General features: G+C 33.5%; 1 protein-coding gene across 3 annotated transcripts in view; it reads right to left on the bottom strand.

Moving 5' to 3' along the window:
* Positions 1 to 284: 284 nt before the first annotated feature.
* The window catches only part of CFAP69 (cilia and flagella associated protein 69), a 55265-nt gene continuing 31238 nt past the window's right edge, over positions 285 to 24311 (bottom strand). For 2 of the 3 annotated variants that reach the window (XM_036911788.2, XM_057504489.1), the window contains exons 10-20: positions 22584 to 22748; positions 19603 to 19721; positions 18581 to 18699; positions 11262 to 11343; positions 8458 to 8650; positions 7238 to 7375; positions 6606 to 6682; positions 5268 to 5465; positions 3472 to 3558; positions 2113 to 2217; positions 286 to 1556 (exon numbers count right to left, since the gene is read on the bottom strand). In XM_036911788.2, coding sequence (XP_036767683.2) covers positions 1386 to 1556; positions 2113 to 2217; positions 3472 to 3558; positions 5268 to 5465; positions 6606 to 6682; positions 7238 to 7375; positions 8458 to 8650; positions 11262 to 11343; positions 18581 to 18699; positions 19603 to 19721; positions 22584 to 22748 — 1454 coding nt within the window. In that variant the 3' untranslated portion in view covers positions 286 to 1385. Of the gene's footprint in view, positions 1557 to 2112; positions 2218 to 3471; positions 3559 to 5267; positions 5466 to 6605; positions 6683 to 7237; positions 7376 to 8457; positions 8651 to 11261; positions 11344 to 18580; positions 18700 to 19602; positions 19722 to 22583; positions 22749 to 24311 lie in introns of all 3 variants that reach the window. The other variant, XM_036911787.2, reaches the window with a different exon arrangement.

The raw sequence follows: 24311 nt of genomic DNA, 5'->3' as shown, positions 1-24311 counted from the left end.
TCTAGACTCACAATCCAGGTTCTTGTCTCTTCTAACTCTGGACATGAACGCACTTTTGAAGCTTCCTGGATGGTCGAGGGGGTTGATGGAGATGGTGATGGCTATAGAAACCTCTTAATGTTATATAGGACACAGACAGTTTGCTCTACATCCAGCATTGAGGCATCTACCACCTAACCTTTTTATTTAACCAGGAGAAAAAAACCCCAAAGTTTAGTTACATACATAAGGGGAATCCATAGACATAAGGTTCCCAACAATCAGGGAAAATGAGGTATATGTCATCCTGAATAAGGAGAAGGGGGTAGGGATTTGAGAGTTCAAAGGAAAAGGGAAGCAATTCACAAGAATATGAAAGTAAATGTTTGGTAAACAAATGTTTGCTGGGCCACAGAAATAATGGGACACAGAGAGGAATTTTAACAGTCTTAGCCACAGCCCTCCCTGTCTTTGGCAAAGGAAAGGAAACAGTTCCCCCACTCCCTTCCCCTTCCCCATTAAAAAAAGTTAGCAGCTTTAGAGCTTGCATTGCATATTTACATATTAGAGTAAAACCAGTTGTATTTGTATTTTTTATTTTTATTGTTCCGTTCATGACTAACATTTGCTTTTTACAATAGAGAGAACTTTACTTTGACTAACATATTTGTTGCAAATAGTTTTGCTGCCCAGTATTTCTATATGCTTATGATAGCTATATTCTGGTTCCCCTCTCCATTCATGTGCTTTGGATGGCAGCCTACTTCTGACTCTGGGAGTAGGCAGTGCTCAGATTTGGCCAAAGTCAAGGTGAATGGCTCAGGAGTGGGCATATGGCCAACCAGGGGCTCCAAGATGCCAAGGCATTTGCAGGGACTGTTGAGAGATAGGTGTGCATTCTCTTCTACTGGATATCAGCCTAGGAGAATCCCTGTTGATTAGCACCCTGGTAAATGTATATATCTAATATATATATATATCTGATCCAGGAGCTGCTATGGAAGGAGAAGATCCTACTCTCAGAGTTTCAGTCCCTAGATACAATAATGCCTGTACTCTTTTAATCATTCCTAGATTGGATAGCTACAGAGTCTGCAAAAAGTTTTTTGTTTCATGCAGCTTCTTTTGGTTTAACCCAGTTGGAGTAGTTCACATGCAACCAAGAGTCTTAACTGATACAATATATCTTATCATTTCAGTTAAGAGAATAATGTTTGCCAAGAAACTGATGACAACTAATCTGATGTTATATGTTGATATTTTGAATAAAAATAAATTACATGTGCTGACTTTTATTTTTTATAGTATTCTACTAAAATATTCTAAAATATTTGCTTTACATTTGTATATAAATATATATTTAACTAAAAAATTATAAGCAGGGTTTATTTTTAAAAGTCTCTATTTTATGTAGGAACACTCTTCTTTGGTTCTTCCACAGTTTTTACTGCTTTCACCCTTTGTAAGGCTCCTCCTCGAATAGGCAGTTTTTTAAGAGCAATATCTGTATCAGCCAGAGGTCCTCCCAGCAATCGGACAGGAGTGCTTTCCACTGTTATTACCCGGCCAGAAGGCACCTGAGAAAGCAGAAGGGATTTATGTAAACAAGAGTCCATTTACAAAATTTTTCAGTAACAAAAACCCACTCATCCTTCAGCTTAATTTGGAAAAGATACAAAATGTACATATAAGTAAGTAGGAGGCATCATGGCATAATTGAAAGATAAGGGCTCTGGAGCCAGGAAAATTGGGTTTGAATTCTACTTCTGCTGCTTATCACCTTTGCAATTAGCAACAAATTATGTCCAGAAGGGGACACCAGGAAGATTGGGTATGACATGGATCTATTTGCTAGGCAAAGGAGGCACTGTGAATTTGCTGCTGCAGAGATGTAGAGAGAGATTCGGACTAGTGTTTGTAGTAGTTCCTCGGGAATCCTGGAGGGGTGGGCCTAGTCTAAACCAGTACTGTGTGAGGGTGAAGGTAAATATGCCTTAACTAAATGGGCCTTCACTATGTGAAATTTAAACAGTGAAAAGAAAAAAAATATGAGACAAAACACCACGGAAATAACATTCTTTGGGGATTGAATTCAATACCTACTAAGAAAGGTTATGAAGCAGAAAACCTTACCGTTGTGTTAAGACCTTTAATATCTGTCTGGTGAAGTATTGCATTTGGTGGTCGCTCACGGAATCTGGAGGATTCTATAGCTTTTTCCTGAAGTCGTTTTGCTTTCTGAAGATTTTTAAATTAGAAAGAAATTAATATTAATTGCTATTAAAGCATTAACTGTGGTACTTACAATGAAGTATACAAAGCACATTTGATTGTTGTGTCTGGCTTATACTTGGACTGTTTATTAGGTAGCACTGCAATTTGCATTTAGTTATTTAGGCTAGGAAGATATTTATTAGCAAGTTATATCTTTCATACATTGCAGAAGACACCAGTCACCTGAAAACTTTTCTGCGAGCTCCAGACGTACTGGTTATATATGACCAAGAATAAAGCAGGTACTAAGGAAATCAGATTCAATTTTAGCTACTAAATTTACATCAGGTGATGTATGTTTTCAAACTGTTTTACATAAATTAAATACTCATTCAGTACACTTACATTTTTGAAACAGAATATAAATTATATAATTACTTGTAGTTATATTCAAACTCAGTATTTGAGGCTCTAGAACACATGGAATTCAAGATAAATCATCTTTGTGGAAGGGGCTGATTCCTTAAATGTACAGGAAATTTTAAGGATATTTTTAAAATAAAGTTGGGAAGAACTTTTAGTGAGATGGGAGAGACACAGTACATTGAGTGAGCTTTTGTTTTTAACTTGGTTTCACTGTCTGAATATAGTTCCACTATTTTCATGGACTAACTTAACATTTAACAATTTCATATCTAGAAGAATTATAACATTACATACAAGTGTACCCAAATACTAATGGAAAGAGTGGAAAAAAGTAATTAGGTTTTGGAAATACATGGCACTTCTTACATATTTCAAATGAACAATGAACATTTAAACTTTAGTTTCTAGCTTATTCCAGAAGCAATTTATTGTATTTTCCAAAGGGACGTTTATCCCCAATTCCCATTTAAGCTTTAATACAATGTTTCTTTTGGTGGCTGTGGAAGGGTACCCTTGGGGGAGAGGGTAATCATTCCTTTACTCTGTTTCTTACAGAAAAGATCAATGAATAAAAAGGCTTAGAATGGAAAGTAGGTGCGTACTTCTCCAGCTCATTCCTGGCTAACAATCGTCTTAATACAAGCCAGGTTACCACCCTCTCATCCCACTGCTAAACCAAATAAAACTCAGGGTGGCATCTTCTGTAACTGTGAAACTGCATATGAGGATCTAAAATGTTGTTATCCTATAGAAAGGTCAACAGAAAAAAGTGAATGAAGATTTAGTCTAAAAAAGTCTGTCTGTCTGCTAGAGTTGGTTATTGTAGATATCATAATATTCTAAAAATCCTACCTTTAAAGTTTTAGCATTTGATGTTCTGGCCAGAAAATTTTCCCATGATTTATTAGCCAATTCTCTTTGCTTGTGTGTGGCTTGTATCTGAAATAAAAAAAGATAGCTAAGCATTCCAGTTGCTATGGAAGTATACCAAAGAGCTTAAAGCTCTTATCTTGAGGGAAGTCCTAGGTTTTGCCAATGTAAATTTTAAGGCTGACTAGCAAAAGTATTAGAAGTATTCAGAATTCAGTGACAAAACACAAAAGTTTTATAATGGAAAAAAATCCTTCCCTCACGTAGTTAAGGTATGAACGGCTTTTCATGAAATGCATTGCAAAATTGTTATAAAAATATAAAATATAAAAATAACAATAATCATTCTTAGCAATACTGATTGTTTCACATGATTATCACTTGCTAAATCAGGTTCTAATCCAGAACAAGCTATGTAAATGACCCAACAGCAAAATCACAGGAGAAAATAAGGAGATTCCTGCTGCCAATGATAAATAGTTTAGGCAAGATTATATTGGTAAAACTACTTCTAGTTTATGACTGCAGCAAGAAAAGCAATTTTGTGAGTGCTGACTTTGTTGCGGTGATGCAGTCTAGGGAGGTAACTACTAACAAAATGCAAGGACTAGTTCTTAACAGGTTATCCACTGAATATATAACCAGAGGATACATGCCCTTTGTTGGTATATAACAATATACTATTAAGTTTATGAATTATGAACCTAAGAATATTTAAACAACTGCTAAAAAATAAGTGTGGTCAGAGTCATGATGAGAAATCAACAATTACCAACAAATCAACAACAGCTAGTCCACAAACCAAACATTCTGCTATTCAGCAGAACTAATGAGACAGCAGAACGTCTTGTTAAGAGAGGTATCCCACTTAAGAGTGAATATATGTGTTAAATGGCAGTATTCATTCAATAAAAATGCTTAAGAAACAAAACTTCCCAAGCAGGTGTCTAAGTTGGTGCAAAATTCATAAGTGGATGCAGAGTTCTTACGAGGCTGTAAACAGAAACATTGAATAGACTATGTGGAAAGATTGGGCAATAGAAAACACATTGGAAATCATCTTAAAGAGTTTTAAACATTAAACTGTAGCCATTAGGATCAACAAGCAGAAGTGGGGAATCTACATCTTTGTATTTGTGGACAAGTTAATTAAATAGTCACTTACCCTATTGTTCAAAAAGCTTCTGATGTGTTCAGTTTGCCACCTACGTAAAGCTTTAGGAAAATGGCTTGCTTTTTCCTGACAGGCCTTTTCTGGCTAGAGACTAGGCTATCTCTGGATTTATAGAACATTCACTGTGCTTTGGCACTGAGGTGAAGAGGAAGCTTATCAACACGTCTATGGTTGGCATACCAGTAGGGACCTATTACAAAGTGAGGGATGAGAGCCAACTTTCCCAGTGAGGTTATACATATAGTCACACAGATAATTCTGGTTGTCTGATAGAATTTGCTAAATACAATGCATTTAAATAGACCACAATTTTTGGCACTCTGATATTTTTAAAAGTGGCTTCAGGTGTCTACCTACCTTCAAAATGTAAGCCTATAGAAAACAAATTATGATGTCATAAAACAGCACTGAATGTAGTGATTGAATCTTAAGTTCTGAACTGTACAGTTCTTTAAAAAATGCACAAAGACACTGAAAATAGCTATAAGTAAAAATACAAAAGAAGTGCTGAAGTAGTCATAAGCAAGACAAATTATCCTATAGATAACTTTAGCTAGTTTATACATTGAAATTATCTTGTGCCTCAATGGTGTATGTATCTTACTTTTGCATATGCTTTTTGCTCATTTTGCACATCTTGGCGTGCTTGGCTTTCAATCATCTCACTTTGAAGAGAAGCAACCATCTTCCCAATATTTTCTGATGCTGTTGCAATAGCTTCCAAATTTTTTTTATCTGTAGTGACTGGTCTTAACTTTTCTAATTTTATTTCTTCATATATTTCATTCCATATTTCTCCAATCTGTTATAACAAAGTTTAAGTTTAAAAAGCTAAATTAACCAAAAATGAATGATAGGATTTTAGGTAGTTCTTTACTTGGGTAGCCATTCCAAAGGTAACAATTACTGAACCAGGTTTTCTTAACTTCTTGGGAAAAAGTTAAGTGCATTCCATTAAGTGAATGGGGCACCGGTTACATTTGAGTATTTGGAAGTAATTTTTATCAAATATTTTACAATGACAGGTCTGGAAGAGGTCCCACTAGCTCATCTAGTTCATTGTCATCATCCTTCTGGTTTTTGGTCACCTTGTTTTCACAGCTGCAGAAACTGCTGCTTTAGTTTCATCTTCCAGAACCACGATGCTTTCCTCCCTGAGGTCCTGTATTAAAGGCCAGGCCAAGCTGAACATGTAGGACACAGAGATTCCTTGGTCCCTCTAGCCCCAGGCCCCTGCCTCTCACCTTCTAGCTAAGGCAATAATGTAATCTCAAGCTCTTACTTCATGGCTTCACCATGCTGATAGCTCCATGTTATATTCTGGGTTGTCTGGAAGTTAATGTACTTGGGTATACTTAAACTTAGAGAAAAATTCATATATCCATAGGGATAAAATTCAGCTTTGTTTTCTTTGAAAATATAGATTTATTCATTTACAATTTTTACATACATAGTAGTAAGATTAGTAGAAGAGAATGTTTTCTTAAGAAGATTTTCCTGAAACTTCAAAAGCATTTACTTGCTAACAAAAATATAACCAGCGAGGTAAACAACCTAATATCCTTTAATTGATATTTGTTTATCACATAAAGTAATAATACTTTAGTAAGTATTAAAATTCATTTTAATACACAATAATTCATTTAATTCTAGCTTCTAATACTCTCTAGAGAGAAGAAATTATATTTTAAAATTCTGTTAAACTTCTGAGTAGTTCTATGCTGTTAACATCCATCTTCTTTTATAAACTAGTAGTTGGATAAGATCTTATTCCATGGAAAATACCCAATCAATTAACTGTACAGTCTCAAATGCCAAATGGAGAATAAAAACTACCCAGTATGTGGATGATTGCTTATAACTACTAATAGATCTTTTATTTCCCAATTGATTTTTTGCCATCCTAGAGTTTTAATAACAAGGTTATTAAGAAGGTACTCACTTTAAAATCAAGGTATCTATGTATGATACAGAGGGTAACAAAATCTTCAGCAGATAGGCCAGGTAAATTTTCAAAATCTAAACAGAGTTTATAAAGCAAAAATTATTTTAACAAAACAAGTGATTTCTGAAGGCATATATCTATCATAAAACAGATGCAAACAGTTATTTTTGATTTTGTCTTGATTTACAGGAAAGTTACTTCTGTGAGCTTCTGACTTCCTCCTATAACAAACCCCTGCCAGGTTGTCCTTATCTTAATATAAGAGGAATATTTTTTGTGCTGTGTTCAGACAATGATGTACTTTCAGAAGCTAAAGAATATTTAAAGACATTTTCCTTAATAGGAAGCTTAACTGAGGTATAACAGAATTCTAGTGTTAAAGCCTAATCATCTAAACTAATGAAACTGGAATTGCTTGGGAAGCTTTAAAACATACTGTTGCCTGGGCCACACACCCACAGATTATGATTTTAATTGATCATGGGTATAACCTGGGCATTGGAGTAGCAGTGGAACATGCATTAACTGTATAAAGAGAATTTTGCCCAGCATGTTTGGAAAATGTATGTGAAAGCAAAATCAACTCATACACTTTGGCATTCTTTTGAATTTGACAGGTAGTTTCTTACCTAGTTTGCCCAAGACAGCATAAATTTTTGCTCTGATATTCTCAGCAACATCCATAACTGCAATAGTTGGGCAGTTAGCAGGCAGTGGTGTGATTTTTTGCTCTTCCTGAAAACTTGTAAATAGAGGTTTCTTTGTGTCTAATTATTGGATATCATGAAAACATATAAAGGATAGATTAAACCACAGTAAATTAATACTCAATTTTAAGATTTTATTCTACCCATAAAATATACAAAAATATTATAACAGTAAAATAATGCCTTGTACATGGTTATTCCTTTGATAACATAAGTAATCATTAATCTCTTCCCCATTCTGTAGCAAAACTTAACATTTTCATTTTTATTATTTATATAAAATATGAAAATTTCACAAAATTTATTTTCATTTAAAAATAAACAACAGTTTAGATGAAAACCATAATAAGAATCTTAAGAGGGTTAGAATATGTCATGTAGCATTATATAATTAAAATTTATGAATATTTAATTTATTTTTATTTAGAAAAGTTTCTCTCATATAAAAAGCAAATTGTATGAATATGAATTAACAGAAATGTACAAAATACTATAAAATTGTTTTCAAACACTCTATTTACATCACAAAGTTTATTGGCAAGTAAAATACTATTGAATATATTTGCAAAAGCAGGGAACCTAAAGGAACTTCTTAAGGATGTATTGTTAGTTTTTTGGGCCAAAGAATATCATCAAATACCATTTCCTAAAAATATTCTTTAAAAATGTGAGCCTCTTACTAATTTACTTAGTTTTCTTCCAATCATTCAGAATTTATGATAGCAAGTTCTGCAAACCCTTGTGAAAGGAACTTTAAACAAAGGGATGAAAGTCTTCATACTTTCCTAATGTCTTTTAAAGATCTTTAAAAAATATGGGTGAAGGTGGTCAAAAGGTGCAAACTTCTAGTCATAAGATGAATACATTCTGGGGGTGTAATATGCACTATGGTGACTAGTTAATAAAACTTTACTGTTTACCTGAAAGTTGCTAAGAAAGTAGATCTTAAAAGTTCTTATCACAAGAAAAAAAATGTAATTGTGTAGTGATGGGTTAACATAAACTTATTGTGGTAATCATTTCATAATACATACATCAAATTATTATGTTGTACACCTAAAACTAATGCAATGTTGTATGTCAATTATATCTCGATTAAAAGTGTGCATCTAATTGCTTCTAGCAATTATGAATACACTTACCAATGATCATCCCATGTTTATCACGTTTTACTCCTAGTTCTTTTTCTTCCTTTCTCCATAATTTAATTAAAAGACTAGCAGCTGTTTGATCTTTCTTCCCTCGCCAAGCATTGACATGAGCTGCAGTTTTGGGATTATCACAAAATTCAACCATTATTCCAAGTATTAGATTACAGAACTTTTTTTGGCTCAACTGTTGCAAGGAAACAGAAAAGGAAAGAGTTGCAATAAATATAAACAATTACTACATTCAAGAGAAAAAATAACAATAATATTAACCAGTATGTTTCTTCCAAATGATTGCCTTATAAAATTCAGACTCCATTTAAGTATGATTTGGGACAACTATTAAAATAGATACCTACTACAGTGAATAGATTTTCAAACATTAAGAATGAAAAAGGATAAAAAGAATATAATTCTAATGTGATCATATGTCATGACCAAATATGTAATTGATTTGGTTGAGTTAGAAAAAAGGAGATTGTTAAAGTAAGTGAATATGTTCAAGTGGAGCAAGATCAATAGTTCTATACATAGTTCACTGTAGTTATAGGTGCTTTATTAATTTTCAAAATTTGCATGCTTTATTAAGTTTCATAAAGACAGTAGCTATAGCCTCATTGTTATTAAGAGAGTAACTAATGCTGTGACATATGAAAATCAAAATGAGACATAATTTTGTATTTTGAAAATCAGCATCTATAAAAGAGTAAACATTTAAGAAAAATTATCAAGCATATTTCATTTGTTTTGCTACTAGTTTTCAGGAAACCAAAATTTAAGTGTAGAAAAGCCCATCCAGAATTGGCCTCCACACTGTAAAATGTCTTCAATATTTTTTTGTTGATTAATTCACTCATAGTATATCGATAATAGAATGTAGCAAGGGAAACATGTAACCTGTTGTTTGAATTGCAAACATTATCAGTTTCAACCTTTTTTTATAAAATGAAAGATAACAATATTACCTGCTTTAGAGAGTTATTTTGATGAATTATAATAGACTGCCTGGCACACAGAAAGCTCTCAGTAATATTTTAACATTATTAGCAATTATCATTAATACTAAATATTTTAGCAAATTGTATTAAACAGAACCCTCAGTCAAGTGAGTTTTTATTCCTATAATTCACTTTTAGGAGAAAGAAGCAAATGTCAAGGGTTGAGGCTGATATAAAAACTTCATTAAAGAATATTTGTAATTTTAACTAACTTAATTGGTTCAGCCTACATTAATCACAATCTAATAATTATATTCAATAAAATTGAAAACACATGGAAAAAATATATGTATGTCAGGAACTATTCTAACTAATGTACATAAGTGTGTATATATATGTATGTGCACATGTGTGCATACACATACATAATCTCTCACATCTCCCAATATGTGCATGAGGTGGACACTGTTACCTCTGTTTTACAGATGAAGAAATCAGTAACTGAGATGTTAAATAACTTGTCCAAGTTATACAGCTAACAAGTTTTGGAGGCCTCAGTCAGACTGACTCCAGCCTATGCTCATAGCCACTGTGTTACTGTGTTATATGACTTCTACCAGTCTTCATGCTTTTCTAAGAAACCCAAATTGTGAAGGGAAGTTAGCCCAAGTGAGAAATGTCTTTGAAATCTTTTATATAATTTAAATATAATATAAAATTTATTATTTAATATCTACATGTTTTATATAATCCCTCACTTCCAAATATTTTAAGTAAAAGCAAGATTCCAGGAAGATGTGCCCAATTAATTTTGTGACTTTGAGAATCCCCCAACATATCACCATGTGCCTCTGGGAATCCTTGTACTCTGTCAGAGAAACAGGGTGAGCTCTGCATCACTTCAGACTGTGTTAGTAGAGCTGCACATACATCCTTCTGTATTTTGTTCAATTTTTGAAATTTCCCAAGGGTATTTGGTTATGACCCATTTCTGTTTATCAAGGTGAGTTATTATTTTTATTTACTTACCTTTTTGTTTGTTGTATTTTATATCTAATGAGTCTGCCTTATCTCTAATGTCAACATATTTTCAGAGAGATGAGAGGATACAAATAACTAGTACTTTTGTTAAATCAAAGTAGGTTTGTTATTCTATTAATAAAATCAAGAATGGTGGAAATCACACGCAGTGACATAGCTAGATCTCTGCATGAGAATATCTCCCAAAGTTTTAATGAAACAAAATTATACATTTTCTCCCATATCATCTTGACAATGGACCCATTTAGAATTGAAGCCAGCAGGAGATTACTTTGAGGAGAAATGAGTCTTTGCCATTCTTCACAGCTGCTAGATGCCAACTGCCTTTCCTGGAAGTCTTAGGATGCTTGCTCTTGCTCATTCTGCATAATGGTCTGTGACACACTAGATTCTTCACATTGCCTACAAACTTTGCATAGTTCTTAAAAAATGCTGATCTTTACTCCTATGTCTAATGTGGACCTTTTAATACTAAGAGAAGAAGTTATTTAATAAATAACTATGGGTTTTGATATAGTCTAGCACTTCAACAACTCCTTAAAGGTGGGTGGGAAAAAACCTATTAAACAAATTGTCTATCATGTACTTGGGAACACTGGGACCTAAGTAATCTAGTTTCTTCACTGGAGGGATTTTCAGAACTCTTACTATGCCAGTGCATATTGTGACTCTCCAGGAGTAATTTTATTTTAAAATACATGTTTGAACATGATTTGGGGGCACATTTAATCACAGAAAGTGTTCTGTGGTACTCGGTTTGGAAAGGGTTAATAAAGACAGTCTTATTTTTTGTTTTACAGTTGTTATAATCATACTTACTGCCAATAAGTCCAAAAGGAGAAAAATACCTTCCTTTTCAAGGAAGTAATCCTCTGAGGGATAACATCCCAAAATGCAGCACCTTAAATAAAAGGGAAGTTATTCATTTAAGAGAGATTTGCTGTTAAACTCAATTTGTGAATTTATTTCTATCAAAATGTTCCTTGAATTTTCCTTCACTCCTTTAAATCAAGTAACTGTTTAATTAAAAAATTAAACTTTGAAGAGACTTTACCAGTGTAAACTATGTTAAAACCAATGTGAATTGATTCTTTTTCATAACTTCCTATTTCTTTTCTGTAGATGCAATGTTCCCCTTTGCTTTCATGATATTAGCTATTCTTAAAGTCTCCCCTGAGTGCTCTAGTAATGGTTTCTTCAAGATTTATCCCCTTTCTGTCTGCCTTTCAGAGTGTTGGCCTGCCCAAATATTTAATGATTTTTAATTACATCTTATCTTTGCACTTGAGATTATTGGCTCAAGTGCCTGTTGCTTTGGCCTGTGCTGCTCCCATGGAGCTGCCAGGGCGGCTCACTGGTTCCTGGGAGTGGCGTGGATGTTGGCCTCACAAGCTGTTGCCCCTGCTGGTAAACAGGAACAGAGGCTAATCTCTATTCCTCCTGCACACTGCAAGCCTGTTGGGTCAACTTCCTACAGCCCTTTCCTATTTAACATGGATATTATTTAATTATTTAAGGTTTAATAATAATATGGTAATTATTTAACATGGCTCCCTCTTGAAAAAAAAAAAAGAGACCCTTGTTTCTGCTGCCTGTTTTGTGTGATGGTGGGACATGGGGTTGGTGCATAAAGGCCATTAGTTTGGCCCTTTCCACTCAGGTGGTTCCAGGGTTTACCACCTCTGGCTCTGAATTACACTTATTTTGTTCTCACTTTTAAGGAGTACTCTCTGGTGCCTATCATGGGCTGCCTTTAACCTCTTTAATTCATAACAATCATAATAATAGAAAAAACAGAACATCCTTATTTGTTCAGAAATTAAACAATATACTTCAATGTTGCCCAAGTCAAAAAAGAAAACCACAATGAGAATTAGAAAGCAATTTGAACTTAAGGATAATAAAAATATAATCTATTGAAACTGATGGGCTGGAGCTAAAACCATTATTAGAGGAGAATTTACAGCCTTAGATGGACGTATTAGATCATATGAGAGGTTGAAAATCTATGATTCTGGAATCTATCTCAAGGCATAGGAAAGGTGAAATTGAGAAAGGAGAAAAGACGTGAATCAACAAAGCACACAAGACTAATATTGATCAATTCCTGGTGAAATTCATCAAGGTAAATAAAAAAGAGAAGGCAGAAATGACAAATACCAGGAAAGAAAAAGAAGGCATCACTTTTTATTTCACAGACATTAAAGATATTAAGAGGATATGATAAATAACCACATTATAGTAAATTTGAAAATTTAGACAAAATAGTGAATTCTTGGAAAAACATATCAGAACCTACACAAGAAATAGAAAGTCCTAATAGGCATATATGTATTAAAGAAATGAAATCTATTTCAGAAACTTTCTACAAAGTAAACTCCAGGCATAGATGACTTAGTTGGTAAGTTATACTAATTATTTAAGAAGGAAAACAATGATTTACACAAACTCTTTATAAAGAATATAAAAAGAAGAAATACTTTCTAACTTGTTTTATGACATCAACATAAACTAGATACCAAAATCATTCGAGACATTACTAAAAAGGAAAATTCAAGTCACATGAACATAGTGTAAAAAATCTAAAATTATTAACCAGTTGAACCCAGCAACAGAAAAATAAATAATACACCATAATCAGGTCATATATGACTGGAATATAATGTGATTCCTTACGTTAACAGAATAAGGAGAAAAATTATATGATCATCTCAGTGGATGACAAAGTGATTAAATTTTAAATTCTTTCATGATGCAAATGATGAGTAGAAGAAAACTTCCCTCAATTTAAGTTCCTGAGAAAAGGAAAAAGAACAGATGCCTGGTATTGCCCGTTAATACTGTACTTATTTATTACTTACTACTTCTACATTATCTCTTATCTGAAGGGATTTGAAGTTGTATTATAGAAGACAGGCAAATAAAACCATCAATCTGTTAATTTTAGTATATTTGTAATGTATTAAGTTTTAGTATATTTGGGATATATTAAATAAAGAAGGGATAAAATATCAAGATATTTTCTGTAATAACCAGTGAATCCCAATATAGTAAGGGTAGTACTAACAGATCTTTATCTCTGATTTTTTTTACTATGCTTAATACAGTGCTTCGGCCAATAAAAATTTGCTTTTGAAACTTAAGATCAGGTTATCATGTTATCACTATATCCCTCCCTTCTCTACAGTAAAAAATAAATACTAGATAGCTGATTAACCCCATTGCTTATGTGTATCTGGATGACAGCTTAGTCATCCAACTCTTTATATAAACAGAATTTGCAGTGGGTAAGTCTAGTTATTTGATATTATGGAAAGTAATGTTATCAGAGTTCTTCTCCCCACCCAACTTTAATCGAGGCATAATTGGAATACAAAAATCTGCACATCATTATGCAGTGTGGTGAGTCAGGGCATATGTATACACTAGTGTTTCTATCATACAAACCAGGTAATAAAAATATCTATCATCATCAAAAGTTTCCTTGTGTCCCTTATTGTTAACTATAGGCACTATGTTGTACAATAGATCTATATTTCCATAGTGGCTGTACCACTTCATATTCCCACTAACAGTATAAAAGATTCTTATTTCTCTACATCCTCACCAACACTCATCTTTTTTATTTACTTTTGATGACTATCCCTACAGATTTGAGGTGATATCTCATGGTGGTTTTGATTTATGTTTCTTTTATGATTAGTGGTTCCATATTACTTTTAGGATTGTGTTTTCTACTTCTGTAAAAAATATCTTTGGGATTTTGATAGGGATTGCATTGACACTGTAGATCACTTTGTGTGGTATGGACATTTAATCAATAAGAATTCTTCTAAAAATGAACACAGGAACTCTTTCTATTTGTTTGTGTCTGCTTTAATTTCTTTCATCAGTATTTTACAGTTTTCAGTATGTAAGTCTTTTACCTCCTTGGATATGTTTATTCCTTATTATTTTATTGTTTTTGGCGCTACTGCAGATGTGATTGTTTTCATTTTCTTTTAGATAGTTCATTATTGATGTACAGAAGTGCAACTGATTTTTCTAATTTGATTTTGTATCCTGCAACTTCACTGAATTCATTTATTATTCTAACATTTTTTTGTGGTATCTTTAAGATTGTCTTTTTTTATTGAAATGCAGTTGGTAAATAACATCATATTGGTTTCAGGTATCCATCACAGTGATTAGACAATTAAATACAGTTCTAAATGCTCACCACGTTAAGTGTAGTTACCATCTGTCAACAAAGATATTACAATATTATTGACTATATTCCCTATGCTGTAATATTCATCCCCTTAGTTTTATAATTGGAAGTTTGTACCTCTTTATCCCATTCACCTATTTTGTCCATCCCCCTACTTCTCTCTCCTATGGCAACCACCAGGTTGTTCTCTGTGTTTGGGTCTATTTCTGCTTAGTTTGTTCATTTGTCTTTAGATCCCACATTTAAGTAAAATTATATGGTATTTGCCTTCCCTGACTTATTTCACTTAGCATAATACCATCTGGGTCCATCCATGTTATTGCAAATTGCAAGATTTCATTCTATTTTATGGCTGAATAATATTCTATTGCACATATATACACATCTTCTTTATCCATTCATCTGACAATGGACATTTAGGTTGCTTCCATGTCTTGGCTGTTGTAAATAATGCTGCAGTAAACATAGGAGTGCATATATCTTTTCAAATTAATGCTTTTGTTTTCTTTGGGTAAATTCCTGGAAGTGGAATTACTCGGTTGTATGGTATTTCTACTTTTATTTTTTTGAGAAACTTCTATAATGCTTCCCATAGTGGCTGCCAACCTACATTCCCAAACCAACAGTATAGGAGGGTTCCCTTTTCTCCACATCCTCTCCAATACTTCGTATTTTTTGTTTTTTTGATACTAGCCATTCTGACTGGTATGAAGTGATATATGACTGTGGTTTTGATTTGCATTCCCTGATGATTAGTGACGTGGAGCATCTTTTCATGTGTCTGTTGGCCATCTGTATGTCTTCTTTGGAAAAATGCCTATTCTGGACCTCTGCCCATTTCTTAATAATATTATTTGTTTTTTGGTGTTGTTATATGAGTTCTTTATATCTGTTGGATATTAGCCAAGTCTTCAGGGTTTTCTACGTATAAGATCATGTCATCTGCAAACAGATAATTTTACTTCTTCCTTTCTGATTTGGATGCCTTTTATTTCTTTTTCTTGCCTAATTGCTCTGGCTAGAACTTATAGTACTGTGTTGAGTAGAAGTTTTGAGAGAGGCACCTTTCCCTTGTTTCAGATCTTAGAGGGAAAGCTTTCAGCTTTTCACCACTGATTAGCTGTGGGCTAATATGGCCTTTATTGTGTTAAGGTAAAATGCCTTGTCTACCTAACTTGCTAAGATTTTGTTTTTATTGCAAAAGGGTGTTGAATTTTGCCAAATGCTTTTTTTTTTGCATCTAGTGAGATGATTATGTGTTTTTTTGCCCTTCATTACACTAATATTTATATCATTTTGATTGATTTGTATATATTAAACAGTTCTTGCATCCCAGGAATAAATCTCAGTTAGTCATGGTATATGAACCTTTTCATGTGCTGTTGAATTCAGTTCACTAATATTTTTCTAGAGGATTTTTACTTCCATGCTCATCAGGGATATTGGTCTGTAATTTTATTTTCTTATGGTGTCTTTGTCTGCCTGTGGTATCATGTTGATGCCAGGCTTATAAAATGAATTTGGAAGTGTCCTCTTTCTATTTTTTGGAAAAGTTTAAGAAGGATTTGTATTAGTTCTTCTTTAAATGTCTGGTGAAATTCACTTGTGAAGCTATCTGGTCCTGGCATTTTTCTCTTTGGGAGGTTTTTGATTACTGATGTAAACTCTTTATCATTATTGGCCTGTTGATGCTTTCTATTTCTTCTAGATGCGGTCTTGGTAGGTTGTATGTTTCTAGGAACTTATCCATTTCTTTTATGTAGTCCAATTGGTTGGCATATATTTGTTCATACTAGTCCCTTTTTTTATTTTTTGTGGCTTCTATTGTGATGTGTTCTCTTTCATTTACGATTTTGGGTCTTCTCTCTCTTTTTCTTAGTCTTGTTAAAGATTTGTCTCTTTTTCTATGTTATCTTTTTAAAAAAAGCCAACTCTTAGTTTGGTTGATTTTTTTTCTGTTTTGTATTTCATTTATTTTTGCTCTAATCTTTGTTATTTCCTTTGTTCTTCTAACTTTGGACTTAGTTTGTTCTCCATTTTCCAGTTCCTTGAGGTATAAAGTTAGGTTGTTTATTTGAGACTTCCTTTTTAATGTAGGCATTTATTCCTATAAACTTGCCTCTTAGTACTACTTTTTCTATATCACATAAGTTTTGGTTGTGTTTTCATTTTAGTTTGTCTTGAGAAATCTGATTTCCATTTTGTTTTTGTCTTTACCCAATGGTAGTTCAAAAGTGTGTTGTTTGATTTCCATGCTTCCATTTGTGAGTTTTCCTTATTTCCTTTTGTTATTGATTTCTAGGTTTATTCCATTGTGCTCAGAAAGGATATTTAGAATGATTTAAGTCTTTTTAAATTTGTTAAGACTTGTTTTGTGACTTTGCATATGATATGTCCTAGAGAATGTTCCATGTGCCCTTGTAAGAAAAACTGTGTCTTCTCTCAACATTCTACTCTGAGTACTTTATTTCTGACCACCAGATGTGTTGGTTTTTCCTACACCAACCAAGTCTCCAATCCTCTGTAGACACTAACTGGTATCCTACAATTCATTTCACTTCTGACACTATCTTCCTAGAATTAGCATCAGGTCTTACAGGTTAAGAACTTAGTCCCTCTACCTTAGATTTCACCTGTGCTTCTGACCAACCAGCTACAGAATAGCTTACAGAATTTAGGAAAACAGTTTCCTTACTTGATTGCCAGTTTATTAAAATGACATAATTTGGGTTCAGCCAGAAGGAAGAAATGCATAGAGCAAGGTGTGGAGGAAGGGGCATAGAGCTTCCACACTCTCTCTCTCAGAACTTCCATCTGTTCACCAACCTGGAAGCTTCCTCAGTCTTAAATTCAGATTTTTTGGAGGCTTCATTATGTAACCATGATTGATTAAATCATTGGCATTGGTGATTAAATGCAATCTCCAGCCTCTTTCCCCACCTAGATGTGGAGGGTTGGGGCTCTAAGTTCCAACTCTCTTATCAATCATATAGTTGATTCCCCTGGCAACCAGCACCCCCATCCTGTGGTTATCTAGGGGCTTTCCAGAAATTATTTCATTAACATAAACTCATATATGGTTTACAGGATTTATTAAGAATAACAAAAGACACTATTTCCATCTTTATTACTCTAGAGATATTATTGGAACTAGAACTTGTTACAAATGTTGTAACAAGTAATGTAATGTTCCATTGTTCTTACTGATTAGGAAGTTACAGGAGGTTTAGGAGTTCTATACTAGAAATAGACCATACATACTTTTCTTCTTATAAATCACAGTGTCACAACATTTGAAAAGAATGTGTAGTCTGCTACCACTGGGTGGAATGTTCCATATATATCTTGTTTGGTCCATTGATATATAGTCATCAGTTTGTTTTTCCCCAAAGTGTTGCAGTATGGCTCTCATGAATTTCCACCCAAATGGGACAAAAGAAGTGTTTTAAGTGTTAACGATATATGAAACTCAAGTAATTTTCTCGAAGACAAAATTTTCTAAATTAATGTTAAGAAAACAGTATTTTTTTTGCCCTTAGCTATGCTATAATATGCTAATCAATTGGTTTTTAATTCCTTGAAGAGAAGATAAATGAAGAATTCAAAAGTCTTTAAGTATAAGAAGGATATTGTATGACTAATAGTAGATGCTTGTGTTTTTCCAGAAGAGAACAAAAGGGAATGTATTCAAATCACAAAAAAGAAGGATTTAGGTTCAGATACAAGAATGATTTTATATTTGAATGATGGACAAGATTGCTTCCCAAAGGCCATTGGTAAGTGCCATTTCTGGACTATTGAAAAGAAAAGGGCATTGAAAGAGTTATCTTTCTGGTGTGGTTTTGAGGGAAGAGAACTGGCACACATAGCTATACAAGCAATTTCCTTGTACTGTGATTCTATTTAACTTGGGGACAGTAATACTCACCAAATGCTGTCCAATGTACTAAAAAGAAGTACACTGTAGCCTAGTCCACTCTGTAACTTCTTGGGATCTGTTTTCATTACATGAAGAATTATATCCACTCCTTCAGTTCCAAAAGTTTCCTAAGAGATATATTTAAAATTACTTCTTGAAATAAATTAATAAATAATCCCTTCCTTTCCCATTTCAGCCTGTCCCCTAAACCTTTTCTACCAAAAACTACAGAATTATTAGGGAAACAATACTTTTAATATAAAAGATTTTTTTTGAATTTGTACTCACTCATTCTCAGGAATTTAAAACAAATTATTGTAAAACCAATCATTTTAAGAGAGGGCATCCATCAATATGCCAGCTTAATTGTCCTTTATATTTTTTGTTGTTTTGTTTTCTCTTAAAAAAAAAACCATAGGCTTGTCCCATGATTATCTTTCATGTTATAATCAATGTGCCCTAACATCATGTCAGATGGATACCAGATAGCAAAAACTAATTTAAGAGGCTAAAATTAAATCATGGAAGATTTTCTAATGCTCCTGAGAGAGTAATAAAAACATAAAAAGTTGTTAAAACCATTAATAATTTATACAAAGTTATTACCAGTTAATGTTTGTCCACTACTAATTATGTTTTTCATTGCCTTGCTCAATTCTGTTCCCAGTAAGCAGACTATGAGTATTCTTTCAGAAGAGCACAGGCACAGGGTGGTTAGAATATGAGGAGAAACTGCATCAAACAAAGTTCCATACTTGGATCTAAGCACAAACTTCCAGTTCCTGTTGTCTCTCTAAAATCCTTCTATTGAAAACTTCATAATTTTTTATTTTAATTTTTCCAATTCTGTCTTTATATACTTAAGATTTATACACTTTATTACATATACCTATACTCTAATTATAAAACAAATATTAAATCATCACAAGATTAAAAAACACTAACATTTATGGACACTTATAAGGAAAAGTTCATAGCGTTAGGTGTGATTAGGGGATCTGAACAAAACTTTGATTCACAGGCATACATACCTTCCTAGGAATATGATGTTCACAAAGACCAGATAAGATAAGTAATATATCAGACTGAATTTCCAAAATAATGGCCTCTTCCTTGTCACTAGACTTGCTTATTGTATTTTTAAAGATTCCTGGTATGAAAAAATTGAATGTCAAGTTATTGAACACTATATTTTTCTTTTGATCAATTACTCTTTTGAAATCCCTTTTTATAAAATTTCAGCTAGAAGAACTATTTTAAAAGAGGCTATTTTTATTGAATAGCTACCTAGAAGCTATAGATGGAAGCTAATAAATGGATTCTTTGAGGTCTCAATACAACCAGTAGCTCCATGTATATAGAATTTCTAGTGCAGAATTAATGGAGTGTCGTTAAGATGCCCTAACAACCTGATACTTCACTCAACCAATGAAACTGTTTAGAAATATGCAGCTTCATGAGGCAGAGATGAGTGCCTTTGCAAATACATGGCCCAAATGCCTGATCATAGCTTGCCTCATTGCTTCTTCTCCTCAGGGTTAACAGGGTCAGCTTTAAGCAAAGGTGGAAGATACCTCTAAGTATTTTTTCTATTCCTGTTACTTCTTGTCTGCATCCCCTCCTTATCTCTACCTGAAAGCATCTTCAACAACTTTAGATAGCAGCATTCCCACATTCTTTAAAATACCTCCTTCACTTCTAATCAAAATTTTAAAAGACCTGAAAATGACTAATAACACTAATGGCATCATATTCACAATAAAATTTTGCTCAAAAAAGGAATTTTCCTTAAACATTTAAATGAGGAACAAAAACAACATTTTCTCCATTAAAGGGTCACTGTTACTAGCAGGAAGGTGTGGAGTTATGCTCCAAAGTAAGAAGGCCATGGAAATCACAGCCTATGTCCATAGCTGGCCCTGAAAGGATGATTATTGGCCCTGTTAGGATGAATGACAGATGGGGAGTCAGACCCTATGGAGGTTAGCTGAGGATGCTAGAGGCTGACTGCAGGGGCCTGCCATGGACAAAGGGCCTGTGCTCCTTTATCAGGAGCCTCATCTAGGAATCCAGCCTGACTGGCCAAGGATCTGCTTCTCCTTTCTAGATTATCTCATTCTCCTTCCTACCTGGGTGCGGGCATATCACTTTCTCTGCTGCCTCTACCACATGTCATGTTAACACTGAATTATTTACTTCATATTTCAATATCCTTTAAATCTCTGACTTTACCTTCTCTTTTTTCTGTTCTAAATTATCTGATACATTTCTTCCAGATTCCTCTTCCTAAAATAGCATTATACATATAGTGTTCCTGATAAAAACCACTAATGGTTCCCCATGCCTAAAGAGGACGAAGTTCAAACTCTTTTCTGCTATTCAAAACTCTAGCTGGTCCTTGACCAGACAATTAACCTTATCACATACTATTTGTCTTCATAACACTTTGAGTCCACTTAAGCTAGTTCTGAACACATTAGCATCCATATTTTAGCACCATATCTCTGCTCATGCTATCCCCTTGCTTGAAAGACTCTCTTTCTCTCTTTTTCCTTTTGACACTAGCTGCACTTCACATCCCAACTCAATGAATGTTTCTGTTGAGATTGCCTGGCCTTGAAAACTACCCAAACCTCCTAATTTCTGTGGAAATACAAAATTTACACTTTGTATTACTCTGGGTGCCTTACTTATGGTGCAGGATAACATATGCTATCTTGCTATAATATACATCTTTTCTTTTATTCTCATTAAGAGCAGGGTCCCCAGTGTCATATTCTTTACATGTTTGTGACCCCAGTGCCCACACAAAAGATGTATAAATATTTACAATGCAATTACTCTTCAGTGAGCATGTTACTACTACAGAGCCCTTTGTTAAATTCAGTTAAGAGAAGAGGCCCCTACCTCTAGGAACTCACTTGATAAATATCAGCTTCTTTCAAGATAAAGGGAAGATGTCATAAGAAGAAAAGAACTTTGCTATTTGTTTTCCTTTTTCCCTCTCCCTTCCCACCAAGTTAATATTAAGACTTCTTTCTGGACATATGTATTTCCTGGACTCCACCCAGTTAGGCTGGGGCCTTAAGACTGAGTTCTATATAATATGATGTATACAGAAGTGATAAAATCTACTTTCAGGTCTGGTCATTTTAAGTAAACTCATCAAGAAAATGCATGTGTTTGCTTAGCCCCCTTTGCAATATCCTTCTTTTGCATACTAGAATTATTAGAGGGCATGACTCCAATCCACTAATGATGGAAGAGTAGGCACTTTTTAACTTAACAGGTAGAAGAGTTTTTGTGCAGGCATTTGTAATAAATTGGCATCCAGCAAATTATATCACTTACTCATGAGCCAGTCACTAAATATGAATATGACTGAAATAGATTTTACTTTTCAAAAGTCAGGACAGGTTAGGGCCAGAGTACTGTTTAATTTTTAATTAACAAAAGGTAAAAAGTTTTTGTTCAGGGGTTCTGAATTTTACACTGAGTTTACATGTGTGTAATTTAGAGATAAGGTGACTTAGCATAGTCAATTATTAGTTGAAAATCAAGGATATCCTGACATTTTATATCAAAAAAGAATCTCCCGTGTACATTTGTGTATATACCAGCACACCAGTGTTCTGCTATGTCAGATGCACTGGCAAATGTAATGTTATTCTCTTTTACAATGATTCAAAAAGGCCTGACCAAAAAGCAGTGATCTTATTACTGTAAGAATAAAATATAACAATAGCCCATTTAAAAGAAAAGATAAAGATAATCCAAATGATAATCCTAAATAACCTTATCTGAATTGAGTAAACAAATGTTTAAAGGATGTGATCATGATGTTTCAGAAAAGACAAACTGATTTATAGCAACAGTGTGAAACAAAACTCAAGAACATATTCAAGAGTTTCTCATCTATAAAGACAAAATAAATTTGTAAAATTAATTTCAAACAAACCTCTAATTTATAAATATTCTACATTCATCAGTGCACAGGCATGTTATGTTTTACCTATCAGTTGCTGAATTGTTCTCTTTTCAAAAAGTTCCTTGTTTACAGTCTCATCATCAAGGTAGACCATGGCTCTCAAGAGTCTTAAACTGTAACGCATCTGAGCAAACTTATTGCCACGTCCACCTGTACCATGAAAACTGTTACCATGGCTAAAGAAGGAATCTGTGGAGAAATATTAATAACTTGCATCAAGAAGTTTAAACTTAAACCATTTCAAATAAACCAGAATATACCAGATATAAGTTTAAGCAGATGTTAAAATTTTGTCATACTTACTTTAGATTTTTTAGAGAAATAGATTACACGCTTCCCCTTCTATTCCCAGAACAGAAGTATGTTTTAAAATTTTACTGGTGTACTATATTGTATGTATCTTTTGTAATTTGCTACTGTTACTCAACTTTATGTTTTAAAAGTTATTCACACTATCACAAGTAGATCTACATAATTCCTTTTAATTGCTTTCAAGCATTCATTTTATAAATTACAATTTATTCATTCATTAGACCAAAATGCTACAATGAACATTCTTGTTCATATCCACTTATTTCAACTGAGAAGAATTTCACCATGTGATACCAGAATCATATAAAGTATGCCCACACTGAATTTTACTACAGTTGATAAATTGTTTCCCAAAGTGGCTATATGGATAATATGTATAATACCAACAGGTTTTCCACAACCTGTTACATTTGAAATGGTAGTTCATTGCTATCTTAATCTTAATTTGCATTTCTCTGGTTACCAGTGGGGTTGAGCATCTTTTCATGTTTTTAGAAAATTTGAGAATTTCTCTGTGACTTGGTAATCTCTATTTTTTGTCTACTTCTCTACTGAATTAATTTTCTTTTTGATACGTAGGAGTTCTTTATGGACCTGGGTTCTAATCCTTTATCAGTCACAGGGTGAGTAAACATCTTCTCTTAGTTTGTAGATAATTTATTCATATTTTGTTATACAGATATTTCTAAGTTTTACAGTAATGCATTTACTAAATGCATTAATCATCTCCTCTATAGTTTAAGCTCTTCTGGTTATTAAAAATCTTTTTCTATCCTGTTACCACAGAGATATTGTCCCATGTTTTCTTCTAAGATTTTTATAGTTTAACTTTTCATATTTAGGACTTTAATTCATTTTGCAATTGATTTCTGAAACAAGGTGAAAGGATCTAAATTTAATTTTTTCACATGACGTCCCAGCATCTCTTTCCCTCATTCATTGGCAAAATCATCTCTTGATAATGCCAGCCTCTCAAGTATTCCATTCTGTTGGTCTATTCCTGGTCTAGCACCATACACTTTTAATTATTATAGCTTTATGGTAGGTCTTAATAATTACAAGTCCTCTATTTTTCTTTACAATATGCCTTCTGTAAAAGGTTCTTTTAGAAGTGGTTTTTGTTTAAAGCTAAAAAAATATGTTCAAAATACTTTTCTGAGTATTGTGTATAGGTAAAAAAAGTTTCTGGAGCAAGGCTGCCTGCATTAAATCCTGGCTTTGCCACTTGCTGTGTGGCCAGGAATACATTATTTAACTTCTCTGAGTTCTATCCATCTGACCAATAGGGATAATAATGTACCTATAACTCCTGTATTTGTTGCGAAGAAAATGAGTTAATACTTGTTGCATGTTTAAGGCCTACCACATAGCAGGTACTTAATAGCCAACCAGTAGCTATCAGTCTTCCTTTTGTTAGGCAGCATTTCCTCTTTAGCCCTA

This window comes from Manis pentadactyla, chromosome 7, assembly GCF_030020395.1.
Source record: "Manis pentadactyla isolate mManPen7 chromosome 7, mManPen7.hap1, whole genome shotgun sequence".
NCBI lineage: Eukaryota > Metazoa > Chordata > Mammalia > Pholidota > Manidae > Manis > Manis pentadactyla.
This window is presented reverse-complemented; position numbering and strand designations above follow the sequence as displayed.